This window comes from Lytechinus pictus, chromosome 15 (genome assembly GCF_037042905.1).
Source record: "Lytechinus pictus isolate F3 Inbred chromosome 15, Lp3.0, whole genome shotgun sequence".
Classification (NCBI taxonomy): Eukaryota; Metazoa; Echinodermata; class Echinoidea; order Temnopleuroida; family Toxopneustidae; genus Lytechinus; species Lytechinus pictus.
Window position 1 is genome coordinate 27,842,745 of NC_087259.1, and position 27,956 is coordinate 27,870,700.

General features: G+C 36.7%; 3 protein-coding genes across 4 annotated transcripts; 1 reads left to right on the forward strand and 2 right to left on the reverse strand.

The window, feature by feature from the left end:
- The first annotated feature begins 233 nt into the window (after window positions 1-233).
- LOC129277643 (sulfotransferase 1A1-like) lies at window positions 234-18,581 on the forward strand. Of its 2 annotated transcripts, XM_064110407.1 has the most exons (9): window positions 234-299; window positions 8,766-8,933; window positions 10,557-10,630; window positions 11,156-11,326; window positions 12,005-12,264; window positions 12,694-12,814; window positions 14,200-14,300; window positions 16,455-16,650; window positions 17,083-18,581. In XM_064110407.1, exons 3-9 carry the CDS (start codon window positions 10,588-10,590, stop codon window positions 17,190-17,192), a joined length of 1,002 nt encoding a protein of 333 aa, XP_063966477.1. In that variant the 5' UTR covers window positions 234-299; window positions 8,766-8,933; window positions 10,557-10,587; the 3' UTR covers window positions 17,193-18,581. The 2 variants fall into 2 exon arrangements, with proteins under 2 accessions (XP_063966477.1, XP_063966476.1); XM_064110406.1 differs by lacking the exon at window positions 234-299 and having other exon boundaries at window positions 8,591-8,933.
- LOC135156820 (solute carrier family 35 member G1-like) lies at window positions 2,392-3,791 on the reverse strand. The gene is made up of 2 exons (XM_064110408.1): window positions 2,922-3,791; window positions 2,392-2,804 (listed from the first exon to the last, which is right to left on the reverse strand). Exons 1-2 carry the CDS (start codon window positions 3,707-3,709, stop codon window positions 2,465-2,467), a joined length of 1,128 nt encoding a protein of 375 aa, XP_063966478.1. The 5' UTR covers window positions 3,710-3,791; the 3' UTR covers window positions 2,392-2,464.
- On the reverse strand, window positions 4,867-8,436 carry LOC129277641 (solute carrier family 35 member G1-like). Its single transcript, XM_054913795.2, has one exon. The coding sequence runs from the start codon at window positions 7,865-7,867 to the stop codon at window positions 6,746-6,748; it is 1,122 nt and encodes a 373-aa protein (XP_054769770.2). The 5' UTR covers window positions 7,868-8,436; the 3' UTR covers window positions 4,867-6,745.
- Window positions 18,582-27,956: the final 9,375 nt, after the last annotated feature.

A 27,956-nucleotide genomic window follows, 5' to 3' on the forward strand; every position in this document is an offset into this window, starting at 1 on the left:
TAGACACACTTTCTTTCTCAGAAATAGATTTGTTATATTGAACACATTGCAATCTCATGTTGAGATACGAGTTAAACCATCTAAGTGTTTTATCGGAACAGCCAATACGCTGGAGCTTATTTAGCAGTACATTCGTGTTAACAGAGTCAAACGCACGTCTAAGATCAATAAAAACAGCGCACACAAGCTGACCATTGTCTATTGCTTTAGACCAGTGATCCGTCATTGAAGCTAAAGCGGCTGCGGTTGAGTGACCCGGTCGGAAACCGAATTGTACTTTACTCAAGATTGACTTTTTGGTGAGATAATCGTAGAATTGTTGATGGGCAAGTCTTTCAATTATTTTGCTTATCGTGGGGAGAATTGAAATTGGGCGATAGTTACTTAAATTTGAAGTGTCACCTTTTTTATAAATGGGTAAGACTTTTGCGCATTTCCATTCATCAGGGTAGGTGCTCTGCAAAAAGGATTGATTGATGAAATTTGTAATGTAAGGTAGAACAGTTTGAATTGAAATCTTTAACGGTTTCGCTCCGATGCCATCCAAACCGCACGCTTTAGATTCGTTTAACAAATTGAAAACCTTCTTTACCATATCTTCATTTACAGGTGAGAAATTAAACGTATCTTCTGGTGGTATTGAATTACACGCTATGTTATCATTCTGGTTATTACAGTGTATATCATTACTAGTTGTATTTATATTGATAAAATAATTATTAAAAGCACAGGCAATTTCCATTTCGTCTTCAACCATCTCGCCTTCTATATTAAACTGGTTTGGTAATTTCTTTTGACTTTTTGGAATTAGGTTTCTAAGACATTTCCACATATGTTTGGGATTATTTCTGTTCAATTTGATTTCATTCATAATGTACGAACGCTTTTCATTTCTTATCAATGTATTAACTTCGTTTCTAACTTTTTTGAATTCAGTCCAAGTACTCTCCGTTTTGGTTTTAATTGCTTTGACATGAAGGAGATCCCTTTTTGTCATAATTCTTCTGATGTCAGATGTTATCCATGGCAGGCTTTCATTACGTACTCTTATCAACTTGATAGGTGCAATTTTATCTATGATGTTTTGGTATAATTCTTTCCAGGCATTCCAACTACGATTCACATTCGTTGGATCTAAACAATCATCAAAATTTACATTAAGAAATTCTTCATTAAAATTGTTTGGAGTAACATTTTTGAAAGACCGTATTTGTAATGTTCTCCCAGCTTTTCTGACCTTGGTATGCTTGCGTCGTATAGCAAATACCATAAAGTGATCACTTATAGAGGTGATGATTGTACCTTTACATAATATATTAACATGGTTTGTAGTAAATATCTGATCAATTATTGTGCTAGACGTATTTGTGTATTTGTGCTAGACGTAACATGTGTTTTTTTTCCAATTTGATGACTATTATTCGGTAAATTGCCAGTTCGTCTACTGCCAATTGGTCCACACACCACATGGTCTACTATCATTTCGTCTAATGCCATTCCGTCCATCAATATTTCGTCTAACAACCATTTGGTCCATTAACCATTTGGTCAAATCATCACTTCGTCTAATCACCATTTCGTCTATGACCATTTCGTCTCATAACACTTGGTCTAATTAGACCAAATGGTATATGGACTAAATGGCTATTGGACCAACTGGTCATTAGACGGAATGGCATTAGACTAAATGAAAGTAGACCATGTGTTGAGTGGAGGAACTGATGGTAGACCAAATGATGGTAGACGAGTTGGCAATTGGCATTAGACGAATTGGAAATAAACCTATTATTCTGCCCATAAAAAGCTTAATCGGAGATGACGTCACAATCATACTGGCACCATTGCATTAAGTTTTTGTCTTAAAAAACTCTGGCAAAATTTTGCCAGATTTTTTTAATGTGTAAGTTTCAATGGCATAATTTTGTTTGCCAGAGTTTTTTTTATGGCAAACGTTTTATGCAACGGGTCGGTGGCAATACTTCAGACATGCTCGACCGGCCGTGACAGTCACAATGTCAAAAGTGACCAGTTTTCATTCATGGCCGACACTGCAGAGCTTTTGAGAGAGAGGGAAGGAAAAATTAATTTGATTTATTGTCCAGTAGACTTAGTTGAAAACTGATTCTCGCTTAACAAAAATACGAATACAAATATGAGGTAGACAAAGTAACACCAATTATAATGGCAATCAATCAATACAGATCAGCATATCTGCATAATAGCATTGGACGTGTAGTTCAATTGATAAATATTAATTACAACCACAAAGAAAATAGCTATGATTACTCTGAGTATCTGATTGTTTTTTTTTTTTTTTTTTTTTTTTTTTTTTTTTACATAAATACGACCTGAAGGTGGAACACACGGAATTTGTAATAGGCATAGGGCCTATTTGAAAAAATATGAAAGTAAAAAAATAACCATGGAAGGACGTCATGGAGCGGCACGGCGCCCTCCGAAGGTTTTATGATGCCTGATCTCCCTCTTCGGCCTCCTCCTCCTTCATCCGTTTCTTTTGTTCATGATTTGCCGATATCGTCATCCCAACGGCACTTCCGACAACTAAAACCGCTCCGACGATGGTCCATGCATTATGTACGATGTCGAATATGAATAAGTCAAACACGAAAGAGAGGAAAATATCATTCGTCCGGATAATGGAAACAACCAGTGCTGGTTCGGTCTTCAGAGCTAGTGTAACTGAGACTTGCTCTAGGAATCCTGATATCGCCAGGCCTATTACGAACCAACGGTCGATCCCACAATGAGGGTTTGTCCACTCACCAAGTGTTATGGATGTGACACTACTGCAGAACATGCAGTAGCGTACCGTGACTCGCAGGAGACAAAGCATTGGGGGGGCAGTGCATTGTCTGTGAACAATGCTTTGCCCCCCCAATGCTTTGTCTCCTCCGAGTCACGGTACGCTACTGCAGAACATGGCAATGAGCCCGTAGGTGAAAATGATGGCGAATGCATCAATACGTAAAATTTGCATGAATCGTAAGATGATTGTGTTTATAGCCAAGACAGCGGCACCTACAATTGCGCATATTACTCCACTCGATTGTACGATTTCACCGCCGCCAAATATAAATGATGGTTGAACGACTAGAGTGACAGCTATGACGGTTAGAAAGGCGAAGAACACGATTGGAACGGAACAACGTTCTCCAAGACATACCCGGGCAAAGATGCCAGTGAAGAGAGGCGAACCGTAGAGCAACGCCTTAGCTGTTGCAACTGGGATAACCTGGAAGGCGAAGTAGTTTAGGAGGGCACTTAGCGATCCGACCAATGCCCTCACCAATATCAACAGCGCTATTTTCACAGGGAACCGAAGCGAAATCTTATAAAACATAAGGTGTGGCAAAGAGAATATCACCTGGGCCAGCCCCCGAAAGAAGAGTATTTGGGTAGCTGCTACTTTTCCTGCCTGGAGTTTGATACATACGACGCTTGCTGTACCGACACAGACGGATATAATGGCCCAGATCACACCTCTATGATTGTAGAATAATCTCTTGAGAATAACTTTCCATGATGTCTCAGATGATCTGTCGACACTGTTGCTCTTGTTGTCGGCATCCATCTGGGTAATGTCCTGTAAATTCGCTTGAACAGGATCGTAGTCAAGATTTGCCTGATCATGCTGATGGCAGATGGTTCCCTTTCTCCGAACGGTTCGAATCATTATGTTGCAAAGCATGCAGGGCTATCCTGCAGATTTCGACTTGGCAGCTTGACAGTGTTAAATCCTGCATCACCTGAACTTGGAAAAAATCGATTTAATAGCCCATGGTGGTCGTAGAAAGCCCCTTTCTTCTCCCTCTTTCACTTTTTCTTATTGTCTAAATTGCATCATCCAATGTCACTGTCTGCCATTGACACACGGATCCATATCCCAGTTTACCTTTAGGATCAAGCTGTATAGGCTAACAGCACTGCAAACACATACCCCATCGAACATCCCGAGAGTCGTGGAGTAGATCACATAGGTCCATCATAATAAAGATCATATCAAGGCAGAAATGTGGGTATATACTTATAGTCCAGTTGATGCTAGCATGCCCTGCTTTGATCATGGAGCTAATATACAGATTGATCTTTGATCAATGCAGGAATCAGTGGAAAAGGATAATGGTATAGAAAATAACACCAGATCAAGTTTGCCCAATTGAACAAATATCGGAACTTCGGCTAGTTCAGTTAATAGCTGTATTTTAATACAGACCTACTTAAAAAAAAAAGAAGTATGTGACCATTTAATTAAAACTTCAATTTTGCACACGCAAAGATTGATTGATGAATAGATAGATAGATACATACATTGACAGATAGATACATACATACATAGACAGATATATAGATAGATAGATATATATATTAATAGAAAGTTTAATAGATAAATAGATTAATAGATAGATAGATATATATATCAATAGATATATAGATATATAAATAGACAGATAGATAGATAGATTAATAGATATATAGATAGATACATAGACAGATAGATAGATATATTAATAGATAGATAGATAGATTAATAGATAGATACATAGACAGATAAATATATAGATAGATAGATAGATTAATAGATAGATAGATAGAACAGATAGATTAATAGATAGATAGATAGATTGATTAATAGATAGATAGATTAATAGATAAATAGATAGATAGATAGATACCTAGACAGATTAATAGATAGATAGATACATACATACATACATACATACATACATACATACATACATACATGGATAGATAGATAGATAGACAGATATAGATGTAGATAATTAGAGAGATACATGTAGATAGATATCGAATACAGATAGATGTTTAGATTGATAGATAATATAGATAGATAGATTGATTGAAGTAGAATATATTACACTTCATATTTACAACAATAAAATTAGGCGATACGTAAGAAAATAAGAAAGGAAAAGGGAACCAACTGAAAAGCATAGTTTGCTTATGAAGGTTCCCTTGAATGAGTCAATAGACATGATTAATGACATACTAAAATTATAGAATTTGAAATACCTCTAAACTATCAACGGAAAGAAAAAAATGTCTAAATTACAATGTATAATAGGAGGAGAGCAACGGGAGATTATACTCCCAATAATGCACATTCAATGAATTAGACATGCTTTCATTCCCCACACTTATTCCGAATCAAGCAGAATTGGCCGGAATGAAAGGACTATTGTTCGACCACCAGTTAGTTGGTCATTTAAATCTACTTCGAACAAAGTTCGAACACCGTTCGAAAATACCCCTCGAATGTTTTGAATATGACCAAAACCTTCGGGACGGCCAAAAGAAACGACAAAAATATTTCGAATACACTCAGAATGCAGTCAGAATATTTAGAATGCGCCGCATAGAATGTCCAAGAATGTAGCACGAATTATCAATCTGACTCCATTGCGGTTCATTTTGACTAGTGTATGATGATTCACCTGGTCAAAATTTCAACTCCAGTTTGGTGAATTCATAAGTTCTAGATTTTTTGAATATTTTTTTTCGTTCCATCTTCTGCTTGATTCCGAATAAGTGTGATGGGGGCTGAAGACGCCACAGTTTCCTTATTTTACATTTGATTTTGACGAAGCTGCCAGAAGCCGTCTGTTTATCAAAACCAACATGTTTTTTTTCCAATTTGATGACTATTATTCGGTAAATTGCCAGTTCGTCTACTGCCAACTGGTCCACACACCACATGGTTTACTATCATTTCGTCTAATGCCATTCCGTCCATCAATATTTCGTCTAATGCCATTCCGTCCATCAATATTTCGTCTAACAACCATTTGGTCCATTAACCATTTGGTCAAACATCACTTCGTCTAATCACCATTTCGTCTATGACCATTTCGTCTCATAACACTTGGTCTAATTAGACCAAATGGTATATGGACTAAATGGCTATAGGACCAACTGGTTATTAGACGGAATGGCATTAGACTAAATGAAAGTAGACCATGTGTTGAGTGGAGGAACTGATGGTAGACCAAATGATGGTAGACGAGTTGGCAATTGGCATTTAGACGAATTGGAAATAAACCTATTATTCTGCCCATAAAGAGCTTAATCGGAGATGACGTCACAATCATACTGGGACCATTGCATAAAGTTTTTGTCTTAAAAAACTCTGGCAAATTTTTGCCAGATTTTTTTAATGTGTAAGTTTCAATGGCATAATTTTGTTTGCCAGAGTTTTTTTCATAGCCAAACGTTTTATGCAACGGGTCGGTGGCAATACTTCAGACATGCTCGACCGGCCGCGACAGTCACAATGTCAAAAGTGACTAGTTTTCATTCATGGCCGACACTGCAGAGCTTTTGAGAGAGAGGGAATGAAAAATTAATTTGATTTATTGTCCAGTAGACTTAGTTGAAAACTGATTCTCGCTTAACAAAAATACAAATACAAATATGAGGTAGACAAAGTAACACCAATTATAATGGCAATCAATCAATACAGATCAGCATATCTGCATAATAGCATTGGACGTGTAGTTCAATTGATAAATATTACAACCACAAAGAAAATAGCTATGATTACTCTGAGTATCTGATTGTTTTTTTGTTTTGTTTTTACATAAATACGACCTGAAGGTGGAACACACGGAATTTGTAATAGGCATAGGGCCTATTTGAGAAAAAAAATGAAAGTAAAAAAATAACCATGGAAGGACGTCATGGAGCGGCACGGCGCCCTCCGAAGGTTTTATGATGCCTGATCTCCCTCTTCGGCCTCCTCCTCCTTCATCCGTTTCTTTTGTTCATGATTTGCCGATATCGTCATCCCAACGGCACTTCCGACAACTAAAACCGCTCCGACGATGGTCCATGCATTATGTATGATGTCGAATATGAACAAGTCAAACACGAAAGAGAGGAAAACATCATTCGTCCGGATAATGGAAACAACCAGTGCTGGTTCGGTCTTCAGAGCTAGTGTAACTGAGACTTGCTCTAGGAATCCTGATATCGCCAGGCCTATTACGAACCAACGGTCGATCCCACAATGAGGGTTTGTCCACTCACCAAGTGTTATGGATGTGACACTACTGCAGAACATGGCAATGAGCCCGTAGGTGAAAATGATGGCGAATGCATCAATACGTAAAATTTGCATGAATCGTAAGATGATTGTGTTTATAGCCAAGACAGCGGCACCTACAATTGCGCATATTACTCCACTCGATTGTACGATTTCACCGCCGCCAAATATAAATGATGGTTGAACGACTAGAGTGACAGCTATGACGGTTAGAAAGGCGAAGAACACGATTGGAACGGAACAACGTTCTCCAAGACATACCCGGGCAAAGATGCCAGTGAAGAGAGGCGAACCGTAGAGCAACGCCTTAGCTGTTGCAACTGGGATAACCTGGAAGGCGAAGTAGTTTAGGAGGGCACTTAGCGATCCGACCAATGCCCTCACCAATATCAACAGCGCTATTTTCACAGGGAACCGAAGCGAAATCTTATAAAACATAAGGTGTGGCAAAGAGAATATCACCTGGGCCAGCCCCCGAAAGAAGAGTATTTGGGTAGCTGCTACTTTTCCTGCCAGGAGTTTGATACATACGACGCTTGCTGTACCGACACAGACGGATATAATGGCCCAGATCACACCTCTATGATTGTAGAATAATCTCTTGAGAATAACTTTCCATGATGTCTCAGATGATCTGTCGACACTGTCGCTCTTGTTGTCGGCATCCATCTGGGTAATGTCCTGTAAATTCGCTTGAACAGGATCGTAGTCAAGATTTGCCTGATCATGCTGATGGCAGATGGTTCCCTTTCTCCGAACGGTTCGAATCATTATGTTGCAAAGCATGCAGGGCTATCCTGCAGATTTCGACTTGGCAGCTTGACAGTGTTAAATCCTGCATCACCTGAACTTGGAAAAAATCGATTTAATAGCCCATGGTGGTCGTAGAAAGCCCCTTTCTTCTCCCTCTTTCACTTTTTCTTATTGTCTAAATTGCATCATCCAATGTCACTGTCTGCCATTGACACACGGATCCATATCCCAGTTTACCTTTAGGATCAAGCTGTATAGGCTAACAGCACTGCAAACACATACCCCATCGAACATCCCGAGAGTCGTGGAGTAGATCACATAGGTCCATCATAATATAGATCATATCAAGGCGGAAATGTGGGTATATACTTATAGTCCAGTTGATGCTAGCATGCCCTGCTTTGATCATGGAGCTAATATACAGATTGATCTTTGATCAATGCAGGAATCAGTGGAAAAGGATAATGGTATAGAAAATAACACCAGATCAAGTTTGCCCAATTGAACAAATATCGGAACTTCGGCTAGTTCAGTGGTTCGCCAAAGTTCGAAAATTCATTTCCTGATCATAATGTGTGTTTGCAAGGCACTCTAGCCCTCACTTCCATACAGAAATCCAGTCAGAAAGCATTAATCCATTATGATTATGACCCGTACTTTATTAACGTTACGCTATTGAACTGAACGCAGTATGAATCAATCGTGCATGCACGAGATAATAAAACAGGGAACAATGAATTTCCGTTAAGTTGGGTCCTCCAAAATAGGGACCGGCCCCGGACCGGCGCGTGTGTTGATCATCGAGATAATGACTTGTGTACAACCATTTGAGAGCGAGTGATAGAGCATATAGGTTCAGCAACGCATTGTCTACAAAATTCTCCTTCTAGTCTACAAGTGTATCCATAATCAAGCTCTCTCTTTTCTACAGAACCTCGTCTCCCTCCGATCCTCATCAGTTTCATCCGCATCCAGACGTCTCCGCTCCCACACCACTGCACATCTTCAACTGCTGCCCGGACCAAGAACTAAAACCAACTACGGTGACAGATCCTTCTCAGTTATTGCCCCGAAGCTCTGGAACAATCTCCCCATTAATGTACGTGAGGCATCATCCTTAAAACTGTTTAAGTCCCTCCTTAAAATCCACCTCTTTTAATAAGTTTCACTTACCTATTTTTGCTTCTTTTGTGTTCTGTATGAAATTATCCCCCTTAGTTAATTTGCATTATCATATTGTGTTCAGATTTTTTAAGTCGGATTGTAAGCTTAGTTATTAGGATTATTTAAATTTACATACATGATTATCGACCCATTATATTTAAGTTGTGTATTCAGCGATTATCTCTTTATTTGTACGTATAATTAATTTTTCGTAATGGTGTTTTCACTTTCAGTTCCTTTGTTGTTCTTTTTCTGAGATATCTTGTATTTCCCCCTTCTTTCTTAGCGCTGTGAAACTTTTGTATAAAGCACTCTATAAATTTTGTATATTATTATTATATTATTATTATTATCATAATGCAGTGGCGGACCGTGAGCCGGAGGAGACAAAGCATTGGAGGGGAACAGCATTGTTCACAAATAATACAGTGCCCCTCCAATGCTTTGTCTCCTCCGGGTCACGGTCCGCCACTGGGTCCATGGATAGAGGGGGAGAGAGGGGGGGGGGGGCATGGAGAGAGATCAACAATGAATAAAAAAAATATATTGTCAAAGAATGGAATATGAGAATTAAAGAAACCAATTAGGCATCAATTCGTTGTAACTTTTGATATTTTGAATAGCGTTTTTTTTTAGATTGTCTTTCGTCACTCTGCATTATTTTAGTTCATTGCTTATGCTGCAGTCACATTTCCCCTGCCTAACGGCAAGTCGAAAACAGCCGTATTCAAACCACCTATGTAGCTGATACAAAATATGTTACAACGGCTGTTTTCGACTCGCCGTACGGCAGCCATGTAGGGGAAATGTGACTGAGGTATTACATGTATTAAACTAAATCACAAGGGCTTGCATGCCCCCATACATGCATCATCACGTCTAATTTTGTCAAGCCCGTTCCGCATTTAATTTACTAATTAACTTAATTTAGTTCGCCACTTGTCCCTTCTATATCAGATATTTCAATGTACTACGCATATTATCACGTTCGATATTGTATTTTGTCATGTTCGACTACATGTTTTGTTTCCTTGAGTATATTTTTGTGAACGGAAAATAGAATAAAATCTGAAACCTCAAATCTCAACAGCAGACCTTCTCCTTTTCCAGTTCTCGGTGCTTTTCTTCATTCAAAACTTAGATTGATGTAAAATGAACCGGAAGTTATACAGCATCCTAAAACTTTTTTTAGATAAAAGCCTAGGAGAAATACACTCCATTAATTGGATAGCAATGTATTTTTTTCCTTTATCAACCCCCAAATGTACGTAAAATAAAAAAAATGTATATATGCCTATATCTAAATAATTCTTAACTAGGCAAATTTTTCTTTTAAATCTCCTTTTTAATTCAAGTTTAGATTTAACCATATAGTCCAAATACTGATAACAGGGGCTGATCCAGTATTTCATAATGGGGAGGGGGGGGGGGGGTAATTGTTCAAGTTTGTTTGACTTAAAAAATTGATCTCGTTGTCAAGTAATGCTTATATTTTATTCCATTTATAACAATATGAGGCCAGAGTATACCTTTGTTTTTGTTTGATTTTTTTGTGCAGACTATTTCAGAACACAGAACCACTGTAGGATATGATGTCTTCATGGATGAGGGCCATTTTTAACGTGCAACAAGGTAATGAAATTTTATCCTCAAATAATGATGATCAGGAACATCTTTCTTAAACAGAATAAATAATGGAGTGGCAATGTTCTTAACTAGGCTTCTATGAACAGAACAATTATCAAATCCATCTCAGCGGTAGTATGGACTTCCGTCAGAGAAGTGAAGTACTGGTTCTGATATCAAATACCTTCATAAATATTTGCTTTTTAAACATCTAGGTTCTACAAATTAGATCTTTGTAGATGAAAATGAAAATTTCGGTTAGACTTCGTAATTTAGAAGGTTCGTCATTCCGAAACACACAAATTGCCTATACCTCGATGGGTAACGAAAAAGGGTTCGTTAATCCGAACATTATTCTGTCAATTTTTTCGTGAACGAAATCCCCTTAATTTTTGATTAAAATCCTTTTTTTTAATTCTCCCTTGACTGCATGAATACTGAACCATTCATTACATGTAAATTATCTGGAGAGATTAGTCAGACTTTAAGAGAATAAGAAATATTATCTTTGGTTATATTTCATAAATGAAGCACCTGAGAAACTGGGAGATGTTGAAGAGGATGACAGACCACATTTCACGATTCCTTACGAGTACAAGGGCATACAGTACCCAGGAGTCGTGCTACGATCAAGCATCGATGCAATGGAAAGTTTCGAAGTCCGTCCCGATGACGTCTTCGTCCTAACATTTCCGAAGTCAGGTATTATCATTATTATTTATATCACCAAATCTTGAATTGAATTGAATTTATTAGAACGTCACTGGCAATTGCCAATATTTTGATCAAAACAAGAAGTTTGTTGTACAAATTATCACGGAGGGCTTTGGCAGGGTTAAGTCTTTGCATTGTCAGTTTGAAAAACTTGGAACAAACATAATTATAAATGACTTTTACACGGTAAAAATAAACAATAAAGCTTTTGTATTTCTACAGAAGCTTTGTTTCAAGAGATGGCAAAATAATCTATCTTACGCATGCCAAGTCGATTTAATATCTTTACCATTTGTCGACTTGCTAAAGTTGTAAGTTGAAATGACGACATTGGGTTGCCATGTCAACTTCTGCTTGCGATAATTTGTCCAACATAAGTCAATTTCTAAAACCCAATCAATATGGTTCCCATTTAACCATCATGAATTTACTAATAAAGCATCTGCTTTATATCTTAAGCAAAATTATCAGTGGTGTTCCACAAGTCACCTTTTTGGAGCCTCAACCTTAATTGTACACATTATATGATGTAGGGCATACCCATAATTTAATGAATTGAAATAGGATCTATCAAAACTTTTTAAAAAGCTTTAAAATTCAAAATACCAAAGCTAAACCCATCTCTATAATTTTCATTCCTGATTTCACTCGGATTCTTATAAAAAGGTACTCACTGGTTGATGGAGATAACCGGACTCGTTCTAACCGGCGGATATCCGGAGAAAATTAACCGGAGTACTTGGGGATGCATGGAAATGATCAACATCCATGCCGTCCAGTTGCCCAAGACAAGGGCCGAAGAACTGACTAATCCGGTTACGCCGAGTCCACTGTTAGATGAGATAGTGAGAGCGCCTTCTCCGAGAGTTATAAACAGTCATTTGCAGTTCAAGTTTTTGCCACCAAACTTGCACAAACGAGCTAAGGTCGGACTGTTTTCCCATATGTTCTGATTTTTATTTTATAAAAGATTCGTAATTTTAATTTTTTTTTAAGGTGACATTCGAACAGGTGAATTAGAATTATTGTATTCACGTTAGATTAACAAAAATAATAATAACGGTAAGAGGATATCCCAGAGTAAATATAGGCCTAACTAACATATAGATATCATTGAAATAAGATGGAACAATAATTTTCGTTAATTATTATTATTTTATCTTGGCGTCATTTCTGTGAACCAAGAACAGAAAAGATATGAAAATCAACGAAATATCAACTGATCAAGGGCAATTGGGAAAAATGACAGGGCATGGGCTATGTGACTATTATAAATTCTTCATGATTAGCCGTTGCCTCATAGTCAGCAAATGACATCTATTTTCAAATACTCTATTTTTTGTATACGTACACAGATTATATACGTGGCTCGCAACCCCAAAGATGTAGTCAACTCCTATTACAATTTCGTAGGGGATACTCGGGCTTTCCAGAACAAGTCATTTGACCAAGTTGTCGAGGATTTCATGGAAGGAGGTCTCTTTAAATTTTCATTTGCCACTACTCGTCATTTAATTTACATAAACCTACGTACACTGTTAAAACAACTGATTTTACAGAAAAAAAGAAGATTTTGCAGAAAAGCAATAACATGCAGAATCACTCTGTAAATTCATAAAACATGAATTTTTCTGCAATTTAACAGAACAGGTCTGTTTAAAAGGGGAAAAAGGGTGTTTTATTTAAGGAAATTTGTAAGATTCCATACACCAAATACCAATTTCCTGTAAGATTACACAATCTGGTAAGATTACAGGTGTTCTCGAGACTCTGCTGCAGGAACTTCTTTTATTTTAAGGATAAATTTTCTAACAGTGTAGTACCCGAAAAAGTTCACTGTGTCAATTGCGTCAGGACACATTTAGTGTAGAGTACTATATATAGTAGTAGTAGTATAGTAGTAGTAGTAGTAGTAGTATTAGTGGTAGTATAGTAGTAGTGGTAGTAGTAGTAGTAGTAGTAGTAGTAGTAGTAGTAGTCTAGGATTAGTAGTAGTAATAGTACACTGTTATAAAAAAAATGATTTTACAGGGAAAAAAGAAGATTTTGCAGAAAGCAATAACAAAATCATTCTGTAAATTCATAAAAAAAGAATTTTTCTGCAATTTAACAGAACAGTTCTGTTTAAAAAGGGGAAAAGGGTGTTTTATTTATGGAAATTTGTATACACCAAATACCAATTTCCTGTAATTTTACATGATATAATGTAAAATTACGCAATCTGGTAAGATTACACGTGTTCTCGAGACTCTGCTGCAGGAATTTCTTTTATTTTAAGGATATATTTTCTAACAGTGTAGTAGTAGAAGTAGTAGTAGTAGTAGTAGTAGTAGTAGTAGTAGTAGAAGTAGTAGTAGTAGTAGTAGTAGTAGTAGTAGTAGTAGTAGTAGTAGTAGTAGTAGAAGTAGTAGTAGTAGTAGTAGTAGTAGTAGTAGTAGTAGTAGTAGTAGTAGTAGTAGTAGAAGTAGTAGTAGAAGTAGTAGTAGTAGTAGTAGTAGTAGTAGTAGTAGTAGTAGTAGTAGTAGTAGAAGTAGTAGTAGAAGTAGTAGTAGTAGTAGTAGTAGTAATAGTAGTAGTAGTAGTAGTAGTAGTAGTAGTAGTAGTAGTAGTAGTAGTAGTAGTAGTAGTAATTGTAGTAGTAGTAGAAGTAGTAGTAGTAGTAGTAGTAGTAGTAGTAGTAGTAGTAGTAGTAGTAGTAATTGTAGTAGTAGTAGAAGTAGTAGTATTAGTAGTAGTAGTAGTAGTAGTAATAGTAGTAGTAGTAGTAGTATTGACCGAAAATATTCTTATGAATCATCATGGTACGGATAATATTGATAGAAGAATGACTGTATTGTGAAACCATTCACTCCTTTTGACAGATAACTTCAGGTATGGTTCTTGGTTTGATCACGTGATGGATGCATGGAAGATTCGAGACGAAGAGAACATACTCTTTCTTTTCTTTGAAGAAGTGAAAAAGGTATCAAAGCTAAACGCATACATGAATTTTCAATTTTTTTTATTTTGTACTTTAATCGTGCAATAATTCTTGTTAATATTGTGATTTTCTAGATTTTTTCAATAAAAACAGAATTGTAAAAAAAAATAACATTTTATTCTCCTGTATTTGCTATTAAAAACAAAAATACATGTACAGATAAATATAGGGTTAAAAAATAAACGAATGGAGCATACACAGTTGATACACCCGCATATGCCATACCCCCCCCCCCCCCCATTTTCTTGATCATATCTCTTTTTAAATCAATTTTGTTTCTCCTCCAATCATTTATCTACTTCTTTTAAGAATGATTAACTCGTGGGTGTCGATCGGTATTCTTGGTTGGGGGGGATGATTGACACAAATGTTCTTGTGGAAGTAAGGACATTTGGGAGTGATTGATATGCATGGTGTTCGTGCAGTGGCGTACCGTGAGTCACGACATTGGGGGGGGGGGCACCAGCAAAATTTTTGAGTCACTTAGTGAGCTCAGTTGCCAGGTATACTGACCTAATAGGGACATTTTAAGGACAGTGCCATTAAACGGATATGTATCTCACTGCTCAAATAATGCGAGCGCGAAGCGCGAGCTGAAAATTTTTGATATGCAGACCAAAAAGGACATTATAAGCAAATTTTTGTAATCATGATACATACCTGTCTCGCTAAACAAACAATGCGAGCGCGAAGCGCGAGCTGAATTTTTGTAAATATTGACCCCAAACAAGGACATGTTAAGGACTATATTTTAGGAATCCATTAAGAGTATACATATCTCCCCATAGTCATCTAATGCGAGTGCAAAGCGCTTGCTGATTTTGCTACATCTAAACACATGAAGCACTTTTTGTAGTCATTGTAATCATGATAATATGCATCTCACTCATCAAATATTGCGAACGCGAAGCGCGAGCTGAAAATTTAGGATATTCAGACCTGAAGAGAGGCATTCTAAGGCCTGTTTGTAAGAATTCACTAAGACCATACGATACGTATTTCACTAAACAAATGATGCGAGCGCGAAGCGCGAGCTGAAAATTTTTGATATTCAGATCAGAAAAAGGGACATTTTAAGGACTGATATTTAGGAATTCATGAAGAGCAGACATATCTCACCAATCTACTAGTGCAAACGTAAGCACGGACAGGAAATGTTTTATATTAACACCTTAAAATGGGGCAATCACTTTAAGTAGTCATGAAAAAGAACCATACGTCACTACATAAAACAATAATAAGTCGAAGTGCGAGGAAATATATTTGGTGTATATTGACTTAAAAACGTTAAACAGACAATGCGAGTACCGGGAACAATGAAGACATCTAGGCATGAGCAAAATAAAGTTATGAAAAAATGTTTCTGATGTATTATAACATAAAATTATTATAATATAACATTATAATGAACAATAATTTCTTCATTCCCACTACGTTTCTCTTCCTTTCTCCTCTTCCCCGTTTTTTTTTTGGCCAGCCGATTGGGGGGGGCACGTGCCCCCATGCCCCCCCCCCCCGTCGTTACGCCACTGCGTTCTTGGAAATTCTTTCATTGTTGCAGTGTACTGTATTTATATAATTTTTTTGAAAATTAAATTTGTGTTACAAGTAAGCCTATTCTAAACTCATACGAAAGAAAAAATGACAAAAATCCGACTGGCAATATCTTTTTTCTTCTTAATGCATGATGATAAAATGCAGATTCGGACAAATTAAGACTAGCACAAATTACAAACTGCGTGGCTTCTCGTGCGCCATCGGGCTTACCGTCGGTTCCGTCATTCCTTTCATTCTTTTTCATCTTGAACCACCACCCATCTGTTTAAAAGTCCTGGAAAAGAATGCTTTTATTTAATAACAATATACACAAATTGCGAGGGAAACAAACTGATTGATGGCATACTATAATCATCACAATAATCATCATGATCAAACTTTTCATTTTTTCATCATCATTATTATAAATTTTCTACACTAAATTATTGGGGGGATGATAATACAGGCCATCCCCCCCACTTGAAATATTGGGGGATATATCCCCCCCCCCACCCCCCCCCCCCATCCCCCCCCCCCCCCCCCGTGATCGACACCCATGGATTAACTCTCAATATTTTATTTTTGTTTGTACTTTTCCAGAATCCGATCAAGTCTATAAAACAAGTCGCTGATTTTCTGGGACGCCCTCTCTCCGAAGAAGTACAACAGCGAATATTGGAGCAGAGTTCTTTTGAGGGAATGGCGCAAACTTACAAGAAGCTGGCAGACGATGCAGTAAAAAGCGGAAAGTCGGACCCAACACGGATCGACGGAAAACGGGGATTCATGAAGAAAGGTGCACTTTTTATGAGAGAAAGTTTCACAGCATAGCCCATATAAAACGCCATGTAAAACTGTACATGGACCTATCCACGGAGGATTATTCTATTGTTACTGGGGGTGCTGAACATTGTCACAGCACCCCCAGTAACAATAGATAGGTCCCCGGCTAGGTCCATGGTCCATGCAACTGTATTACCTATTAATATAGAGTGAACTTCACCGATAAAGCCTAAAATGATGTTTTATCAGTCCTGATTCAGAGTAGTCGAAACATGTTGTCTGTGATACGGAATTAGGGGGAGGGAAGACAAAACACGAAGAAGTCGTAGAAAAGAGAAGTTCGCATTGCGAGCATAATTGTGCTTTGGGGTCAATTCTAAGTGAATTTCTTCTATATCATGTATTTATAACAGATATTAATATTTTTCTTTTCTTTTCATAACAGGTACGAGTGGACAATGGAAAACTCGTTTTACGGTAGCTCGAAACGAGGCATTTGACAAATGGTATCAAGAAAAATTTGTAGGAACTGCTCTTAGATTCAAATTCGAGTAATGAACAGTATAAAGGAGGTGGAATGGGCTCCAAGAGGGTGCAATAATACAGTGGGGACATACATTATAATAGATTCATGTCCTGTAGGTTATAGACTGAAAATTATAACCTCTTATACAAAACAACTTCAAATGAATTTTGAAATTTGGCACGAATGATCATGACGACAATGGTCATTTTGATGTTTTGGATCATTCATACATAGGCGTTCTGTATGTTTTGTTCCTCGACTGAATAGGCCAGTGGCGGACAGATGGGGAGGGGGCACTTGCCCCTAGATATTTTACGCCCAAGAAAAAAAGAGAAAAGAAAAGAGAGAAGGCCCAAATAATATTTTCTAGGTATTAGGTCAAAATCTATAACAAAATTGAATTTCGAAATAAAAATGTTGAAACTTTTGTTCGCTCACTACATTCTCTCACATTTTTTTTTAATGGTGCCCAGTACACCTTATCCAGTCCCCTCAGAATTGTTTGTTCATTACGCCACTGTAATAGTCCCCTATTTGTGGTAGGCTTGTGCATTGTGTTATTGAAGATGGCTGTTTCGTTAGGCATTCTACTTGGTACATCGTCTTCCTGTACTAAACAAGTCGATTTCCAAAGTTTTAGCAACTTGTCATCATGTCTTCATATGCACCAAACAAGTCGACTTAACTCGTCATCATGTCTTCATGCACCAAACAAGTTGACTTAACTCGTCATCATGTCTTAATGTACCAAACAAGTCGACTTAACTCGTCATCATGTCTTCATATGCACCAAACAAGTCGACTTAACTCGTCATCATGTCTTCATGCACCAAACAAGTTGACTTAACTCGTCATCATGTCTTCATGCACCAAACAAGTCGACTTATCTCGTCATCATGTATTCATGCACCAAACAAGTTGACTTAACTCGTCATCATGTCTTCATGCACCAAGCAAGTCGACTTAACTCGTCATCATGTCTTCATATGCACCAAACAAGTCGACTTAACTCGTCATCATGTCTTAATGCACCAAGCAAGTCGACTTAACTCGTCATCATGTCTTCATCATCATGTCCCAAACAAATCGACTATCCAAATTCCAACAACTCGTCATCTAGTCTTACTATCCCAATCATGCCGACTTTCCGAGTTCCAACAACGAGTAATATTGTCTTATTGTCCCAAACAAATCGGCTTTCCAATTTCCAACAACTCGTCATCTTGTCTTATTGTCCCAAAAGAAATCGACTTGCCGAGTCCCAACAACCCATCTTCTGATCGTCTTATCTCGCCATCTGGTTGGCACTTAAAAGCTCATCATATCAGAAAAAATTATACGGGAATGTGATTTTGGAAATGAAGGTGACCTAATATTTATGACCTCTCTTCTTTCGTCGTTGCGGTATAGGACCTACACTCTTAATGGAATTTGTAAAAATAACCAGTATGCTTGCTCCAATATGAACATAAAAAAGTGGCCACTCCCAAAGGACACAAAATCCCCAACACATACGATATTTAAATTTGACCAATCATACTGAGGGTGAACTATTCAATAACCACGATGCCCTGTTACTTTATATTACTGCTTCATAACCATTATGTTTTTGTCCATATTTGCTGTTTCGTAATTAAAATATTTCATTAAAAATGTAGTCGTTTTAATGTTTGTTTAATTTGATGTGAAAAATGTGCGTTTCATATGATCGTATTTGTAACTTATCATTATGTCATTGTAATAATTTTAGGCTAACTATGGATCTGGGGTCACTCATTGGAGATTAACAAAGTGGGGTTTTCCGGGGGTAGGCATGGAACCGCAGAATGCAAAAATGCCCCCTAAATCATGATTATCATTCTGTAGCGCGAAAAGGTCATGTAATTTACATTGAATGCAGGACCTATTGTAACAAGACTCATCTCATAAAGACCTACGTCACCTCAATTAAAAACATAGATAAAAAGTCCAAATTCGAATCCCAAATCCCAACCCTATTCCTCATTACTTTACCATTGCATGATGCTAAGTTAATTATTATATGAAAACGTGAATATCCTGGTTTATGGTATTTTATTTAATCAAATTTCTGTTAAAGATCTGCAAATCTTCACAAAACTGATCCGTTGAGTAGCCATCTGCATTTTCGGGACAATGGCAGGTGCTGTTCCCCCAGCCTCCAAATTAAAGGACCAAACTAAGGATACACAGTTTTCTCCACACCACTGGATGGTATTCTGATAGCCATGAGTTAGTACTTAAAGGGATGGTCCGGGCGGTAAATATTTACATCTAAATAAATAGAGTAAAATTCACATAGCAAAATGCTGAAAATTTCATCAAAATCGGATAACAAATAACGAAGTTATTGAATTTTTAAGTATATCAATATTTTGTGAAAACAGTTATTATGCACATCGTCATGAATATTCATTAGGAGGGCTGATGATGCCACATCCCCCCTATCCTTTCCTTATGTTATTACATAAAATCATAAATGTTTCTTTATTTCATACATGTGTATAATGATGTGTCTCCATTATGATATAAGTTGCAGCAATAAATAACTAATGCACATAATCAGTTGTCAATCCAATTGTTTTAGTTGGAAGAAAAATTTGAATAAACCTAATTTTATATAATAAAATACAAAAGAACAAGTGGGGATGTGACATCGTCAGCCCACCTAATGACTATTCATAAGGACATGCCTAGAACCGTTTCACCGGAATAATGCAAATCTTTAAAATTAAATAACTTTATTATTTAATTGTCATCCGATTTCGATCAAATTTTCAGCATTTTGCTTTGTGGATTTATTGAATTATAAATATCTCCAGCCTGGACCATCCCATATCTAGGCCGGGGTGGAGGTCTATAAAAAGAAATGCAAAGAAATTGCAAAAAAAAAATAATAAGGCCTAAAATTGATCCGATATGTAAATTTCTTTTATTGTTCGAAATAGACATAAGAAATGAAATACAGGCCTACATACGCTCTATATACCAACTGAGCCAAACACACCTGTGGCGGCAGTCGACCGCGCGATCGCGCTGAAAATTTGCACGTACCGGGGTAATTGTTTTGGACGCAAATTGCTATTACGGTAAATGATTATGCTAATTTATGCGTATAGTACACAGCTCCTCGTCATAATATTTAAGGTTACCAAAAATTTTCTGTAGAATCTGATTTTTTGTGCTATTTCCCCTATTTTGAGGGTGCTGAACATGAATCTGCTTGTTGCCAAATTTATAAATGCCGTCTTCGACCGTTGCCATGGCAACGGATTAATTTATCAAAAATAGCTTGTATTTCCCTGTAAATGGTAGATAAGCATGATATAAATTAGCCAATAGATTGAATTCAATGTTCCAATTAAATACAAATGAAATTCAAAATATTTAAGATCATCAAAATGGTTCCAATTGGCCCGTTGCCATGGTAACGGCTCATTTTTCCTCCAGAAAAGTAAAAAATTTTGATTTAAAGTTGTAGAATCTGTTTTTTATTTCATTTTCCCTGCGTTTAGGGTGTTAAACATAGGAGTGGTTTTTGCTAAATGTATAAATACACTCTCATTCCATTGCCATGGCAACCAGATAATACCTAATTTGGTAAAAATAGAAATAACATGGTAAAAAAAGACAATGGCGAAAAATACAATAAAAGCGACCTACATGTACATGTAATCTACATGCATTGGGTTTTTCCCACTCATTTACTAAAAAAACTACATAAGTGTTATGCATGAGTTCATTGGAATGATAGGAATTGATGTTGCCTTGACAATGCTTGAATTTAAAGATAAATATCAATATTGCAAATTGGCCGTTGCCATGGTAACAGCTTATTTTTTCTCAGAAAAGTATACATTTGATAAAATATATTGTAGAATCTGAATTTTCTTTCATTTCTCCTAATTATATGATGCTAGATCTATATGTGCTTGTTGCTAAATGTATAAATACAATCTTAGGTCATTGCCATGGCAACCAAATAACATGGGGGAGATAATGGTGGAAAATACCATGAAAATTACAATCTACATGCGTAAGGTTTGAACCATTCAATATTGAACAAAAAATACAGAAAGTAGTCTGCATGAGTTCATTAGAAAGAAAAGAATTGCTGTTGCCTTGGTAACACTTGCATTTAATATAAATATAAATATGAATGTTGCAAACCTCCCATTGCCATGGTAACATCTTATTTTTCTCAGAAAATTACAAAATTGAAAAAAACAAATTTTCCTTTCATTTCCCCTAATTTTAGGTCGCTCAACATACAGTTGAGGCCGAAAGTTTACATACACCCATGGAATTCAGTGAAATTTGTTTGTTTGCCAAACATCCTAAAATTTACTATATCTTCAGAAATATAAATACTACCATGACGAATTTGGTGTCAAATGAAAGAGCATATTAAGTTCTTTCACATGATAAGTATGCCGATGGGATTAAAGTAAATATCAGGTGAAATTTTGTTTGAAGAAAAATAATAATATTCGTATAAAATTTATTCTATTGTTATTATATTTTCAAACGTCGTTTCATAGAAATATATAAATGTCAAATCTATGATTTATATCACTTTTTCTATCATGATATGTCACCACTGAACAAAAAGTGTGATCTGAAATGTTTGTGTTGACAAGTAACTAGCACAAATATGAAATGTTTTTGTCAAGTATTTATTTTTAAATCGTCTAAAATATGAAGATTTTTTTTGGAAAAATTACACCTAAATATTTCAGCTCCAGATGACAAAGCAATTTGATGAAGGGGCAAGACATACTCATTTGTTTGATATCAAATTTGTCATGATAGCAAAAAATATTTTATAAGATACAGTAAGTTTAATGATGTTTGGCAATTGTCAACTTTTTAAAAAATTCCTAGGTGTATGTAAACTTCTGTCCTCAACTGTACATATGCTTGTTAATGTAAAAATACTCTCTCGGGCCATTTTCAATTTAGAATTAAATCCAATCCACATAACATGTACTCAAATGAATTATCCAATTACACTCATTTTAATGCTGGACAATTTTTGAAGAAAAATGGTACTTATTCTGCATGAAATCCAGTATTGTAACTCCAAAATGACCGCAGATAGTCATTTTGAGTATAGTGATTTTGGGTGATTTTTGCTTAAAAGTGTAAAATATAATAATAAGGGGGGGGGGGCATACATTTGATGAATGACAATTTTAAATCTGTCAGGAGGCGATGTGGTCTTGACCTCCTAATCTGATATTATTGCCATAACCAAATTGGCAGGTGGTGTCCATTTTGAAAAAGTAAACTTAGAAATATTTTCATAATTTTGGAAATATATGGATCTATATTATGATATTTCAACAAAACATTGGGTAATCATTAAATCATATTGCACAAGTTTCATGTCATATGATCAAGGTCATAGGTATTTTACGATCACCAAAATTTGACCATGTTGTTTTATTATCATTGAATCTCATAAAGTTTCTGAAAAAAACCTTTGAGAGTGCGTATATAAATCTATTTCAAGAAAGTTGGACATAAAGGTATTCAACTATCACATCATTGTGCATGACTTTCAGGTTAAAGTTATGGTCAATGAACTTTGACTGTACTGTGGTATCAACATCAAAAACTTTACTTAGGTTTATTAATTTTCAAGATAATTAGATATCATGTCACTAGGTGAAGGTCAAGGGTCTTTTGAGGTTAAAAAACCCTTAGGATTCTATTATTAAATGAATAGGGTTTTCATGAAAGTCCCACATTGAGTCTACATTAAAAATGGAAGAATTTTACCTTTGTTTCCTCAAAAGGTCAGTTATATCTAATAGGTGGCCATGATTATGTCAATTTGCCAAATAAACTTTGGAGTTAAATTATCTTGAACAGCTTTCTATTAAATAAATACATACATTTTAACATTTATAGCACTTCTTCATGTAAACATGCTCAAAGCACTTTCCAATATAATTGTGGGGGGGGGGGGGCGTCGTTGTCTAGTGGTTAAGACTTTTTCAATCTGAGGGATATTGGTTCGATTCCCAGCCAGGGTGTGTTTCCTTCATTAAGAAATGTATCCATATTGTGCTGCACTCAAGCCAGGTGAGATAAATGGGTACCTGCCGGATATAAGTCCTTAAAAAGCTGTGAGCACCGGATGCGGTAGTCCAGCTTAGCCAGGGTAATATAGGAGCACTATACAAATCCTATATTATTTTATTTATTATTATAAAAATGAATAATTCTACTTTTCAAGTGCTTTCAATACATAAAGTGGGTGTTACAAATAAAATTCATAGGTTTGTAAGCTTTAAAAAAACAATTGTACAGAAGGACATGAACGGATTTTGAATATTGGGACCAGTAAAACTTATGCACTGTTGACCTAAGTTGGGGGATAGAAAAGGGTCTGTAAACAAAAACCCAGCATGAAATGTATTGTGGTGTCAGGTTATCAATGGACAAGTAAACAAAGCAATTTTTTCTATAATTCTGTTTTTGACCAGTAGCAAGTGAATCTCTTTGAACAAAGGAAACACATGATCATACTTTCTGGCCGTTGAAATGGTACAGACTGCTCGATTCTGAATGTGCTGTAGTGACTATTATCTAGGCGGCTGAACACCAATTCAAAGTGTCCCCAAGTGGTTATAAATACGAAGTTAAAATTAAAGGTCCCAGTACAAAACCCTGAGGAACGCCATATTGCAACCCTTGACCCTTTTTTTTCTTAATGGCTACCGACCGCGATTCGTTTTAAAGGCAAGGTCAGTATGTCAAAGGTAGTTCAGATTTTGATTTCTTGACTCTAAAACCCCCAAATAAATATTTTGAACAACTCTCTATCAAAATGGAATCACCCCGTAAAGTTGTCATTTTTCAAAATGACAGGCAGCTGTCAGTTTGATTTTTTCATGGCGATAATCTCTGATTAGGCGGTCAAGTTTAGGTCAGTTAACTGTGTGGACTTAAGATTTTAATTTCCTAAACTCAAAAATCTCCATGTTGCTATTTTAAAAACTCATTTATAGCACAAATGAACCCAAATTCCTTTTTTTTCAAACTGGCCACCAGCAGCCACTCTGGATATTTTAATTATATCATAGTCAATCTCTGTTCAGGAGGTCAAGATCACTTCAACTCATCAAATAGACTTAAGATTTTGATTTCCTTTTCCCTATAAAACTCATTCTTTATAATATTTTTATCAGCTTTATATCAATATCCACCCAAAATTTCTTTTTAAAATGGTTTCCGGCAGCCATTTCAAAGCTTTTATACGAATTTCATGGTAAATTTTTCTTCATACAATTAATTGTCCAGAAACACATTATACATGAATGTGATTGGCAAATTTATTTTATTCCATTAACGTTTAGCTTTAAAATATAGACATTTGTGACCCTTAAATTGGCAGCCACCTTGGAGTTTGAAGTTGGGGTAATTCAATTCAGCAAATAGATGTCACATATCAATCTCTTGAAAACTTTACCCCTAAATCAATATTTCTGTCAGATTACTAGGCCAAATGGCCCAAAATATTCTCAAAATGGTCTCTAGCTGAATTCTCCCTAATTTCACAAACCCTTAGAAATATTGGCATACTGGCTATTTTTTTTTATTTATTAGAGCACAAATGGTCAAAAAAAGATCTTTACACTCCACATTCCTCACTTGAACCTAGGAAGTGATTCGCTAGGTCCATAGGAGAGCTTGTGCGTCACAGACTGTAGATGGTTGGACCATTGGGTGACCCTTTGATTGTGAGCAGAGCCATCAAGGGATTCAGTCAAGTGAAGGAAGCTACATCTTGTTTTGAATCTCTTTTTGGCAGGTTCATAGTTAAAGGGTGGATGAAGAGGGTGATCTTCTTGCTTGTTTTTTCCACCTTTGCTGGCACCTATCTTCTAATGTGTATATGGGCAATACCACACAGTAGGTAGAGATCATCTGCTCTTGTTTTGTCGCAGCCAGTAATTGCTCTGCAAGCAGCATTCAGGGCTGTATCAATCATTGCAGCATGTGATGACCGAAAACGGATGGGGACTGCATACTCAGCAGTCTAGTAGCATAGAGCAAAAGCTGTCGCACGGATGGTTTTGGCATCTGTTCCCATTTTATGTTGGCAAGCTCCTTCAGGATGCTGTTCCTTGCTCAAACTTTAGCCTTTGTCTTGGAAACATGGTCTTTGTAGGTAAGGGAAATGTCTAGGGTGACGTCAAGGTAGATTGGCTTACTGGTGTGTTCCAACCATTTTCTATACCATCTGAACCTTAGTTACTGGTCTGCATCTCTGTTTTTAGGTGAAAAGCACTGAGTTGGGTTTTTTTCTGGATTTGCCCAGAGATGATTTGCAGCGTAGTAAGGAGTCAGGCCTACCAGAGCATTGCTGAGTGCTTTTTCATCTCTTCAGAGGACTGTTTCTGTGAAGCAATGCAAATGCATTCAGCGTACAGGTAGCTCTCATTATTTGGTGGATTGGTTGGTCATTTATGTAGATGCTAAAGAGTGGGACGATGATTCTTCCTTGTGGGATACCTTTTGTGTGTCAGCCATCTGCTACTGAAACCACTGAGATGCACAAAAACTGCTGATTTGAGAGCATGCTCTGAATCATCTGTGTCAGCTTAAGCCTTCCTTTGTCATCTCAAAGACTTTCCTTGTGAGTATTCGATGATTGTGTCATAAGCTGTAATGAGGTCAACAAAGGCTGATCCAGTTATCAACCCTTTCTCGAAGCCATCTTCAATGTACTGTGCCAGATTCAGCAGTTGACTAGTACAGGACTTTCCTGGCCTAAATCCTGCCTGTTCTGGAATGAGGAGCTCATTCACCAAGGGAGCAATGTGGTTGAGTAGGAGCCTTTCAAAGATCTTGTATGTGTGACAAAGCATATGGGCCGGTAGCTCTTTGCATTGGCTGGTTTTCTGCCTGGCTTGAGTAAGGCAACTACCCTTGATTTCCTCAATAAGTTTGGCATTGTGCTTTCACTCAGACAGTAATTTAGCGTGTCAAGCAGCCGTTGGAGTGCAACAGGTCCAAGATGTTTCATCTGCTCACAGATCGAGGACATCATCCAATCCAGCTGCCTTGCTGATCTTCATTGCTTTGATAGCATTGCACAAGTCGTTCATGCTGAAAGGTCTTGTGAACTCAGATGACTCTTGGCAGGCTGTCCGCACACTTTTAGGTTGGATCTTCGCGGGTAATTATGAGGGTTACCTTGGCTGTTCACTAGAAGCTGGTTGGCCACTTGGGACCTAGATTGGGACTTTGTAGAGTCTTTCCCAAGGATCCGAATCTGCATGGTGTTTCTGCCGGCCCTGAGTATAGCTTGTACGGCATTCTTGTGGAATATTCTTCCTTGATGATTTCTTCAGCAGCTCAAAAAATATGTCGTAATGAGTAGGGAGTGCAGGGAGGTTCTGAAGATATGTATCCAGATCTATGCCAAACTGCTCAGTTTACTTTCTTCAGGTTGAAAGTCTGCAGAAGGGAACTTTGCGAGGAGTGATGTTTACCACGGCATCAGGCCATTTGCAACATTGATATTTATCATATAAAATTAAATTATTTAACCACTATCAAAGCAGCAGCAACAAGAATATCAAGTTTAGCAACCTACGTGTATACTTTGGCGGAAATGAAAGAAAAATCAGACTCTACATATTTTTATTAAAACTTTTCTGGTGTAAAATGAGCCGTTACCATGACAACAGGCAATTTGCAACATTGATATTTATTAATAAAATCAAGCATTCCCAAGGGAACATCAATTTTTATCATTCTAATGAATTCATGCAGAATAATTACGTAATTTTGGTTTTGTTTTTGGTTTTGGTCATGTAGATTAGTTCGTTTTTACTGTACATCCCACCATTACCTTTTTCAACATGTTATTTTTTACCAAATAAGTTGGTATTTGGTTGCCATGGCAATGGTCTGAGATGGTACTTACATATTTACCAACAAGCATATTTATTTTTAGCAACCTAAACTTAGCGGAAATGAACGAAAAAAATGTGACTCTATATGTTTTTATCAAAATTTGTTCTTTTCTGAGAAAAATAAGATGTTACCATGGCAACGGGCCATTTGCAATATTGATATTTATCTTTAAATTCAAGCATTCTCAAGGCAACATCAATTCATATCATTCCAATAAACTCATGCATAACACTTATGTAGTTTTTATTCTAAATGAGTGGGAAAAACCCAACGCAAGTAGATTACATGTAGGTCGCTTTTATTGTATTTCTCACCATTGTCTTTTTTTACCATGTTATTTCCTTTTTTTACCAAATTAGGTATTATTTGGTTGCCATGGCAATGGAATGAGAGTGTATTTATACATTAAGCAAAAACCACTCCTATGTTTAACACCCTAAACGCAGGGAAAATGAAACAAAAAACAGATTCTACAACTTTAAATCACATTTTTTTCTTTTCTGGAGGAAAAATGAGCCGTTACCATGACAACGGGCCAATTGGAACCAATTTGATGATCTTCAATATTTTTGAATTTCATTTGTATTTGATTGGAACCCTGAAATCAATCTATTGGCTAATTTATATCATGTTTATCTACCATTTACAGGGGAATACATACAATTTTTGATAAATTAATCTGTTGCCATGGCAACGGTCGAAGACGGCATTTATAAATTTGGCAACAAGCAGATTCGTATTCAGCACCCTAAAAATAGGGGGATAAGCACAAAAAATCAGATTCTACAGAAAATTTTTGGAATTCTTACTACTTGCCGCCTACTAGTACTGGTAATTAG

Coding starts and splice junctions, on each gene's coding strand:
- LOC135156820 (XM_064110408.1), bottom strand. CDS start 3,709: ATGCTTTGCAACATAATGATTCGAACCGTTCGGAGAAAGGGAACCATC. Junction 2,805..2,921: donor ATGTTCTGCAGTAGCGTACC/GTGACTCGGAGG, acceptor GTTCTGCAGTAG/TGTCACATCCATAACACTTG.
- LOC129277643 (XM_064110407.1), top strand. CDS start 10,588: ATGATGTCTTCATGGATGAGGGCCATTTTTAACGTGCAACAAG. Junction 10,631..11,155: donor CATTTTTAACGTGCAACAAG/GTAATGAAATTT, acceptor TCATAAATGAAG/CACCTGAGAAACTGGGAGAT. Junction 11,327..12,004: donor CCTAACATTTCCGAAGTCAG/GTATTATCATTA, acceptor TCTTATAAAAAG/GTACTCACTGGTTGATGGAG.
- LOC129277641 (XM_054913795.2), bottom strand. CDS start 7,867: ATGCTTTGCAACATAATGATTCGAACCGTTCGGAGAAAGGGAACCATC.